This window comes from Rhinichthys klamathensis, unplaced genomic scaffold (genome assembly GCF_029890125.1).
Source record: "Rhinichthys klamathensis goyatoka isolate OS25496 unplaced genomic scaffold, OSU_Roscu_1.1 h1tg000557l_1, whole genome shotgun sequence".
Lineage (NCBI taxonomy): Eukaryota > Metazoa > Chordata > Actinopteri > Cypriniformes > Leuciscidae > Rhinichthys > Rhinichthys klamathensis.
The window spans coordinates 976,127-987,227 of NW_026607025.1; the positions used below are offsets into that span (position 1 = coordinate 976,127).

Consider the following 11,101-nt stretch of genomic DNA (forward strand, 5'->3'; position numbering starts at 1 on the left):
ACTGAATTATCAGAGCTACAAAGAATCAACATATGAGTCACATTAGAGACCTATCTGCTTCACCTTCCTCAATTTCAGAAATTGCTCACCACTGCCTCCATCTCAGGCTTGTGTAAAGTATGTGACCCTGTCACGAGAACCTTGTCTTACCGTTTACCTGATACAGGCTTGCCAAGTGTGACTCAAACCCCAAGAGGAAGAGCCCCCTCTGGGCCCTAAAATCCCGCATGTGGACAAATTGGTATTAAGTAAATCAGAACATCCATCAAACCTAATGAAATCTGGTGGCCTAAGAAGCCTCAATCTAACGCTTCAAGGGTGCCCAGATGGAGAGATCATCCTCTCGAGGGCTTTTACCGTAATGTAACCGTGACCCCTGGATGTGGCACAAAGCTCACGTCACTGAGATGGGACAAAGAGAAGGAAAACATCCTGTAGGTCCAGTTAAGGGACAGTTAAGACTGTCTAAAAACTACTCTGACCAGCAGTTAACCAATGGGTAATCAGTCTCATTTTTCGGATTCAAATTAGACCAATCTAAGACAAGTTTAACCAGTCTTAAAGTAAGAAATAAGTAACTAAATTGTAAGACTAGTCTAAGCAGTTAATGCAATCCGCCAAGTGGAGTCCCGTGTCTTACTTCAGACCTACATCTTTAAGACTCATTTAAGGAATATGAGTGGATCCTCTGAAAATATCATTGAGCCATATAATCATGAAGTGCTTACAATGTCACTGCTACCTCCCATACCCAAGTTTTTTTTAACTATTTAGTTTACTTTTGTTCAGCAAGGATGAATTAAATTGATGGAAAGTGATGATTTTACTTTACTTGTTGGATTGATGCACCTGGAGGGTTTGGTTTACATTCTGACTGGTGTTTGGTGCTACATTGTCTTCATATACTTTTTTTTAAGACAATCGGTTTGCATGTTTTTTTTAAAGTAAGGTTAACTTATTAGATTTTTACAGTGTAATAAATGTTTCTTGCGCAGCAAATCATCATATTAGAATGGTCTCAGAAGGATCACGTGACACTGAAGACTGGAGTAACGATGCTGGAAATTCAGTTTTACCATCACAGGAATAAATTACATTTTAAAATTATGTTCAAATTAGAAAATAGTTATTTTAAACTGTAATAATATTTCACAATATTGTGATATTTTGCTGTATTTCTGATCAAATAAATGCAGTCTTGGTGAGCATGATACGTTTGAACGGTTATTCTGCTGAAATGCTTATTGTGCATGAGTTTTTGTTTGAAAGAAAAATATCAAATATTATATGGAGCACCACTTACTAGAATTCAGAATTCAATATTGTAGCTATTTTAATGTGGTGTTGAAAATGACCCAGTTCAACAATTGTATCTGGAGTTATTAAGAAAAATGCATGTTGACTGTGGTGTATGTTAAAACAAAGTATAATAATTAAAATTTTTACAATATTTATTAAATGGTTTAATATGAATTAAAAACCACTAACTTTCACATCCTTTACATATGATGTCTAAATATTAGATATTAGATAAATAAACTGTTGTTTGGTGTAGTATCATAATTGTGCACCTGTAAAATGACAGGCTTATGCTCTTATAATATTTGCTTTTTCATTTGCAGAGAGATTTCAGGACAGTCTTTTTGGTCTCCTGTAGGCGTTTTTGTTCCTAACTCCTGCCAGTGAAGCGGCATCTCCTCACACACAGATCTTTTTTTGTGTGTGCAGAACGTCAAAGAGAATATGAAAAGGTACATCTCTCGTATGAATATCCCCATGACGTGAGAAGCTGCTCATTTTCCATTTGCTGTCAGGAGGACGATTAACTCTCCACCCCTCCTCTCCCTTTTCAGGTCCTCATAAATAGCAAATCGCACAGTCTCATTGTAGTACAACAATTGTGGCACATACGACTGACAAGCTCGTTTAAATAATAAGAAACACCAGCATGTACTCAACTAAAAGCGAGGGACCGCGCAGAGGAAGATCTTTTGACTCCATTAACCTTGGTCTGACTTTGGAAGAGAAGCAACTTAACAATGAGGTAAGCACTTTTCCCTCATCATTTTGAAATGTTTTAAAAATATTCTCATTTGGTCAATTTGCATACTTTTTTAAAATGATATTATCTACTCGGGTGAGAATTCAAGTTCTCAACAGGTGAGGGACTGGAGTTTCTACACAAAAAAATGATATTATTTAAGTCTTCTTATAATGCCAAATTTAGATTTCTAGGAAGCATAGAGCATGGAGGAAACTGAAGGTGACGGATACCGTGATGCGAAGCTCTCCGCTCAGTTTTACGTCTAACATATCCATGTTTGATGCTGTTAGCAATGACACGTTCCAATCATCCATGCACCAAATCTAAAGATGCATCAAATTAAGTACACTTAACAGAGATGTGCGTGGAAGAGTGATTAATTGCAGCCTAATCCCAGTGTTAGATTAAAACAAGAGGGCGCTAATAATAGGCTTCCTCGCTCTCCAAATGAGATTGTTTTAAGACGACAGACACTGGCCTGTCTTTGTTGAAGCGAGACGGTGAATCGCAGGACTCTGAGCCCTGCCACGGTCAATGCACTAATGCTGTCTGGGATCCTGCTGACGGGAAGACGAGGACAGGGACGATTACTCTGCCACATGCGTGATAAAAGAAACATGGTCAGTAGATGACAAGCTTTGGGGTCGCTTAAAACTGCTAGTTTGAAGTTAAAAAAATTAGTTACACTTTACAATAAGGTTCATTAGTTAATATTAGTTAATGTATTTACTAACATGAACTAACAATGAGGAATACATTTGTTACAGTATTTATTCATCTTTGTTAATGTTAGCTCATAAAAATACAGCTGTTCATTGTTCATGTTAGTTCAAAGCACATTCACTAATGTTAACAAATATAACGTTTGATTTTAATAATGTATTAGTAAATGTTGAAATTAATATTAACTAAGATTAATAAATACTTTGTTCATTCTTAGTGCATGTTAATAAGGTAGTTAATTAATGTTAACTAATGAACCTTATTGTAAAGTGTTACCAACAAATTTAAATTAAATTATAATGAAATAAAAATATATTTATATTATACATTTTATTATATTAAATTCACCATTCTTATAAAACAACTTAATATTAATTAAAAAGCGATGCATGTTTAATTTATGTATTACCGTTTAATACTATTTATTTATTAATAAAGATTTTTCTGGATACTTTTGGCATTTATGTTTGAACTCTGTTGCCATTGAAGAAGCTTGTTTTTTTCATGGTGTTAAATGTAATTAAATGTGTTTAAATTACATGTAAAATAAACAAAAGAAATAATTAAAAAAAAGAAATAAACTAGTGTATACAAAAAAAAAAGAATTTGGTTCATTTGTTTGCATGTACTTCATACTTCATGGCCTCGATTAACTAAAATTGAAGTTTTTGCCTAATTTTTTTGCCTAAAATTTGCCTTTTTTAAGTTTGTCTAGATCCTTTTCTTTCTTCATTGTATCTTGTTGGATTGATGTACCTGGAGGGTTTTGTTTACATTCGGACTGGTGTTTGGTGCTACATTGTCTTCATATACATCATATATTTTTTCAACTATTAATAATCACAATTATCAGTATGATTTCTTGAACCTAATCCCAAGTCTGCAACCTTGGTGAAGGTCCCTCTGTTAGCGCTTATGTTAAGCAGGTCATGATGACTGTGCACGCAGGAACCAGCACCTTTAATCCGATGACCTGTTCGCAGCTGGACTTTGCTGTAGTTTAGGATTAAAAACAAACCCCTCAGTTGACTGAGTAAGCAGTGTCTACATTGGACGTGACAAAGCGATTGTGCTTTAAGTACGTCGGTAATAGGATGTGGCATCAGTTTACTGTCGGGAATTTGTTGTGTCACGTCACACCCTATCTAGTGTAGACAACATCATTGATTATAATGGGTTTTATTTGCTTTTTTCACATCACGCCAAGACAAGAACAAAAAATGTAATAAAATGTACAAAATTGTAAAATTTAATACAATTAAAACCTGAGGTTTAAATTTTGCCTTTAAAAAATGGCATCCTGCTGTGATAAGTTCATTGCTGTTTTCGACTGTTTTAAATTTCATTGTTGATTGAGTTTAAACTCAAATAACAGAATGTATTTAAGTAAAATTGATGGAAAATGTATGATTTACAGTGTTTGCACTCTTAATAGGAAAGTTCAAAACCTTTGAATGAATACAAGGAAAGTTGAATGTGTGCCTTTAAGATATTGAGTGTTGTTTACGACACTCTTTCTTTAATCCACATGATCTGATTGACAAGATTTAAAGTAGGCGGATGTTGTTGATGCTACAAATAAACATCAAGTCATGTAAAGCAATACCTATTTCTACCTGACCTAACCAATCTGTTTTACACATGTTTTACAGATGAACAAATCTGCTTTTCCAAAGATCGAGGAGAATAAAGACAACAAAACTGCTTCTACAGAGAGGGGTCGGGCTGCTGTTGTGTTCTCTCTGAAAAATGAAGTCGGTGGGCTTGTCAAGGCACTAAAACTTTTCCAGGTGAAGAGCAGATCGACTTTGTTAGGATTTTCTTGCATTCCTTTATTTGATTAAAACCCTTATGCTGCTGTACAATTAACCATCAGTTATAAATCAACAGGAAAACCACGTCAACCTTGTGCACATTGAGTCCAGAAAATCCAAAAGGCGCAACTCTGAGTTTGAAATCTTCGTAGACTGCGATAGCAACCGCGAGCAGCTGCACGAGATCATTCAGTTGCTGAGGAAACACGTGAACGTGCTCGAGATGGACGCGCATGACAACCGCCTGCCGGAAGAAAGCGGTACATGAATTAAATTAACACTGACACTGTGACTTTTTTAATAACTTTCAAAATACTCAATATTTGAATGTTTGTTTTTTCCAGAGATGGAGAATGTGCCGTGGTTCCCGAAGAAGATTTCAGATCTGGATAAATGTGCGAATCGAGTGCTGATGTACGGATCAGACCTGGACGCGGATCACCCGGTGAGTGCAGCAACGCTTCGTCTCAATTATGTCATCAGTATGATGTAATCACGTCGCTTACTGTTTCGCTTCTGTTTCGACAGGGATTCAAGGACAATGTATATCGCAAAAGGAGGAAGTACTTTGCAGACTTGGCTATGAGCTACAAATAGTGAGTTTTTAGTAACTTCTTAAAACATACTTTAATATAAAGTATATATACACTTAGTAATATATATGTGTGTGTGTGTGTGTGTGTGTGTGTGTGTGTGTGTGTGTGTGTGTGTGTGTGTGTGTGAACATATATACATATATATATACATATATATATATAATACATACACATATATTATATTATATAAACACAAACTTTTATTTTAGAATCGATTAATCGTGATTCGTGATTAATCGATTTGACAGCACTAATTTATCTACAGTATATATATATATATATTAGGGCTGTCAGTTAAACGCGTTATTAACGGCGTTAACGCAAACCCATTTTAACGGCGTAAATTTTTTTATCGTGAGATTAACAGTCTTTTTGGCCTAGCAAACTTTGTAGTTTTTTTCACATGCTTTTGCACCAGGACGCGGCATGCGCGGCGCTGCGCTATGAAACCCATTCATTTCAATGGCTTGCGCAGCGCGAGGACGTTTTGTTGCTTCGTCGACCAAAGCGCAAGTGGATCTAGCTAGACCGGAAACAAAACAACAGGCACGCCGCACACACTTGTTTGGGCTTGCGAGCCGGCCAAATTTGGTTAATGGATGACGAGCGCGAGACGCCGAAATGGATGCCAATAAGATTCTGAATGGAAAGTTTACTTTTAAAAATTTGCCAAATGGTTCCATTGACAAGACCAAAGTGATCTGTGTGTTTTGTCGTTGTGAACGGAGCTATCATCATCGCAGCACGTCCAGTCTGAAATACCACTTGATGATGGCCAAGCACACACACACACACACAGCTGATGCGAATTCTCCGCCCCCTCGTCAATATCAGGACCTCGTCAGTATTTCTTTCACCCTTTTATTGATGGACAGTGTTACATTGAGAGATTATTTGCTCCAAGTGAGAATGTTAGTGTGAAATTGAACACAGTATATGCCAATGTTGTTTTCAATAAAAAACATTTGCACAAAGCAAGCCGATCCACTTTTCCATGTTGATAAGAGCATTAAAATGAGAAAAAATAATGGGACAAAAAGAAATCAAGAGACATTTAGAATAGATAAAAATGTGCGATTAATTGCGATTAATCGTGAGTTAACTATGACATTAATGCGATTAATCACGATTAAATACTTTAATCGTTTGACAGCACTAATATATATATACTGTATATAAATATCTATCTATCTAAATCTATCTATACATCTCTCTCTCTCTCTCTGTCTGTCTATCTATCTCTGTCTGTCTGTCTAACTATCTATCTATCTATCTAGTCTGTCTGTCTAAAATACTAATGTTTCCTCATGAAGTCTAATGTAAGTTTTCCTCTTCCATCAGTGGAGATCCCATTCCCCGTATTGAGTTCACAGAGGAGGAGGTGAAAACTTGGGGAGTTGTGTTCAGGGAGCTGAATAAACTCTACCCCACACACGCCTGCCGCGAGTACCTGAAGAACCTGCCCTTGCTCATCACACACTGTGACTTCCGTGAGGACAACATCCCACAGCTGGAGGACGTCTCGCGCTTCCTCAAAGGTGAGAGAAAGGGATGTCCGTTTATTCTGCTGGGTTTGTTCAGGATTTATAGACTACTATTATAACATTGCTTGATGAACTGTTTCAGAGCGTACTGGCTTCACCATCAGGCCTGTGGCTGGGTATCTCTCCCCACGAGACTTCCTGGCAGGTCTCGCCTTCCGCGTGTTTCACTGCACTCAATATGTCCGACACAGCTCAGACCCCCTCTACACACCCGAGCCGTGAGTACACCAATAATCAAATATTATCAAATGTATGATACATACATGCAGGGCCTATAAATGATGATGATATCACCATCACTATAATAATTTCACAGAAAAAATGTGTTATATATTTTAATATATGTATTTACTTATATATATATATTATTTATTTTAAGTATAATTTCATGTATATATTATTTATTTTTATGTATATATAAAATACTTTATATTGTGTATGTGTGTGTGTAAATAAATTTAAGAACATTTTTATATAATGGCAACACTTTATTTCTATGGTCCACTTTAGACATTGTACTAACTATAAGTAACTTTGCAACTACATGTCAACTAACTCTCATTAGAGAACACATAATCTTAATCTAACAGTCTACTAACAGACTAATATTCTTAAGGTTACTTATAGTCAATAGATTTTCTAAAGGGGACCATCAAAATAAAGTGTATATATACTGTATATATATATATATATATATATATATATATATATATATACATATACTTACACTCATATATTATATTATATCTAAACTAACACTTTAGTTTAGGGTCCAGTTCTCACTACTAACTAGTTCCTTATTAGCATGCAAATTACTAGGATATTGACTGTTTATTAGTACTTATAAAGCACATATTAATGCCTTATTCTGCATGACCATATTTTACATCCCACAATCATACCCAATTCCTAAACTTAACATCCACCTTACTAAATATTAATAAGCAGTAATCAGGAGTTTATTGAGGCAAAAGTCGTAGTTCATAGATGGTTAATAGTGAGAATTGGACCCTAATCTAAAGTGTGACCACATATATATTTTTATATTGAATATGTCTGTCTGTTATAGAGACACATGTCACGAGCTGCTTGGACACGTCCCTCTTTTGGCCGAGCCCAGCTTTGCTCAGTTCAGTCAGGAGATTGGTCTCGCGTCACTGGGTGCATCGGATGACTCCATACAGAAACTTGCAACTGTAAGTAATAACAGACCTTTAACCTTTTAGTGAGGGGTGTTTTGATGTGAATACATATTTAATAATGCAAAATGAGTATTTATCACTGCCATATTGTGTTTCAGTGTTATTTCTTCACTGTGGAGTTTGGCCTCTGTAAGCAGGAAGGGAAACTGAGAGCGTATGGGGCCGGTCTGCTGTCCTCCATCAGCGAGCTAAAGGTAATGAAACACAAAAGCTTTCTCTACATGATGGAAAGAGCTTGATTTTCAGCTTATAGAGAGATGACCTATTCCCTTTTCTTCCAGCATGCACTGTCAGGAAACGCCAGGATCTTGCCCTTTGACCCCAACGTGACCAGCAAACAGGAGTGTATCATCACCACCTTTCAGGATGTCTACTTTGTTTCGGACACCTTTGAGGAAGCAAAAGTCAAAATGAGGTGTGTGGGCAATCAAAAACAATGAATAATAAAATGAATAATTAAAAATTAAGTATTCACTGCAGATCTCATCTGAGTATTTAGCCTAAAAATTTCATCAATAAATTAACCCTGTGCATTTGAAATTAATCTTTTAGAGAGTTTGCAAAGACCATCAAGCGGCCATTCTCGGTACGCTACAACCCGTACACGCAGAGCGTAGACGTTCTGAAGGACACGGCCAGCATCAACAACGTGGTGGAGGAACTAAGACATGAGTTGGACATCATTGGAGATGCACTAAGCAGGCTAAACAAACAGTTAGGAGTCTGAAAAACTACATTTCCAAGCAAATCATCCATTATTTCATGCTTGTTTTGTCACAGTACTTCACTCTCCAAATAATGTATGGGATTAATAATATGTGATGCTGTATGTATGTACCTACCAAACGAAGTCAAGTCCTCATGTGTCTATTTATATTATTAGTTTGACTCTTGTTTGATTAAATACGTGGCTCAACAAAAGCTGAAGCTCAATGCTTGCAATTGGACTTCTTGTATTATAAGTGAGATTTCTACTTGATAGGGTGGTATTTATGCAAGGCGACCACAATGGTTATGGTTGTGCAAAGTTGATGTCTGCTGATTTCAAATTGGCACCTTATGTTTATTTATTAAGAGATATTGTCTGATAGATATTTTAGTATACTGATTTACTTTATATTTCATTTGTGCACAATATATATATAGTTTTTTATCATTGTGAGTCTATGAAATATTCAGTATTTTTAGTGTTATTGACAGAAAATGTTTCTTGATTTAAAATGGATGTCTACGTGGAGTAGGACCTGAAGGTTCATCTTTATTTATTAAAAATGCATGTAAATGTTGCATTGGACATGAAAGAATATTTTTTACAAATTAACTTAAAGTTAATTAACAAGAATGCTTAGCGAATGTCAAGTTTGTCAGTATCAGTTCAAGTTTAAAGTATAGAGAAATGTATTGCTAAAAGATTATATATTCATATATTCATATGCTTTTAACAAAAATAAATCATTGTTTTTTACTGTAAAAAAACGTTTATTCTTTTCTTTCTTCTTTCTAGCTAATGTTCTAATGTTCACAACATTGTTTCAAAAGCCGAAATCTCTAGCGAGTGTTATTCAAATCTCAGGACATTATTTGTCTTATTGGAGACATAAGTGAAATCCCTTATTACTGTTATTATATAAATGCAGTGATAGGTACCTAATAAACAAATGGAAAGCGGATCCAGTAGTATCTGTAAACTTTTCTTTTTTTTAAACACGCATTATCATTTGATCTCAAAATGCTGTGATTGGTTCATCTTGACAAGCGCTGAGAAAAGTAACGGCTATCACGTGACCTCTACGTCTTTTTACTGTATGGCCTGCTGGATTTTAACCACAAAGATTTTTAATATGTAGATGATGAGTATACTTGGAATATTTGCACAAAGTTGGGTGTTGTTATATGCTTTTATTATTAACTTTTAACTTATTTTTGTAGGCTTCATATGTTGTTGTTTTTTTGTTTTTTTTAATAAAGTTTATTTCTTCAGACGTATTAATGTAGGCAATTTTCTCTTCCCCAGTTCACTGTTATTATCAAAGTCCCTTTCTGTATATAAAGTCTTTGTTACTATCCCGTTTTTATTTGGCGTAGGCAGAAATTGTATTTTGGGTGGGCCAGTGAAAATGTGACTGGGCCTATAGTTTTTCCTAGAAAAAAATGACTTCAATAATAATTAACATTAATAGACAAACTGAAAAAAACAGTTACACCTTTATATTCGGCAAATCATCATGTTCAACCAACAGAGCTCAATAAAGGCTGGACAAACCAGTATAGACAATAACCTGTCTATTTTATTCAGGCTATTCAGCAGTGCAAATACAGTTCACCCGAAAATAAAGTAAGCTAAAATAATAATATCACAGTTAGATCGGCAGATAAACCCGCGTCAGGCTGACGGGGAGAGAGGGGAGCAAGAAGCGGCCGGCGCCAGCACCTGACTAGCCTTCTGCTGGGGTAATGAGTCGGAAGAACTGGGCTGGGTGGACTCGGAAGATGAAGGCAGTGGTGTGTCTTCTTCCTCAACTCTTGCTTTTTTTCAAATAGCACATTAAAGAAAGTTGTTTAGCCATTATTGTGGCAACGACGCCGCTGAGAGTTTTCCAGTCAGAACCCCCAGCAACCATAGCAACCAATAACGTTCCGGAGAGAGGGTTTCTACATCTTGCTTCACCAGTTAAATTTTATTCGGAAAACAAATTAAACACACACAGCAGTCAACAATAAATCATGTATATATTAATATATTTTCATAAATACATCTGAATAATAAAAATAAACTAAACATGTATTTTTATCAAACTTGCCTGGGCGGGCCAGTGAGTAATGTGGGCGGGCCAGTGCCGCCCTGGCCCAATACTGGCTACGCCCCTGGGTATAACTGAGTGAGTCATTTTAGCACTCTCTTATGGTCTATGTCTATCTATGGTGTTCGGTTATATTATTGCACTTAATTTCCTTGCCTTTGAATAATATCATCCTTTATGCTACTTGGTTATGACTTGTCAGGGCCCGAGCACCGATGGTGTGAGGACCCTCTTGGAATTGCTCTGTTTATTATTTATTTGTATTTATACAATATATGAAATAAATATAAAATCTTTGTTTTAGAAATAAAATTGCATAATTATATTATTGAATTACTTGTCTTGATATGTATATGTAATATGTATTTTTAAAATTT

The 11,101-nt window shown here is 35.8% G+C and overlaps 1 protein-coding gene across 1 annotated transcript; it reads left to right on the forward strand.

Moving 5' to 3' along the window:
- The first annotated feature begins 1,874 nt into the window (after positions 1–1,874).
- On the forward strand, positions 1,875–9,308 carry tph1a (tryptophan hydroxylase 1 (tryptophan 5-monooxygenase) a). The gene is made up of 11 exons (XM_056239282.1): positions 1,875–2,044; positions 4,420–4,557; positions 4,658–4,841; positions 4,926–5,026; positions 5,110–5,177; positions 6,519–6,715; positions 6,804–6,939; positions 7,791–7,917; positions 8,022–8,117; positions 8,205–8,338; positions 8,476–9,308. Exons 1-11 carry the CDS (start codon positions 1,949–1,951, stop codon positions 8,648–8,650), a joined length of 1,452 nt encoding a protein of 483 aa, XP_056095257.1. The 5' UTR covers positions 1,875–1,948; the 3' UTR covers positions 8,651–9,308.
- The last annotated feature ends 1,793 nt before the right edge of the window (positions 9,309–11,101 follow it).

Coding starts and splice junctions, on each gene's coding strand:
- tph1a (XM_056239282.1), top strand. CDS start 1,949: ATGTACTCAACTAAAAGCGAGGGACCGCGCAGAGGAAGATCTTTTGAC. Junction 4,558..4,657: donor AGGCACTAAAACTTTTCCAG/GTGAAGAGCAGA, acceptor ATAAATCAACAG/GAAAACCACGTCAACCTTGT. Junction 7,918..8,021: donor CCATACAGAAACTTGCAACT/GTAAGTAATAAC, acceptor ATTGTGTTTCAG/TGTTATTTCTTCACTGTGGA.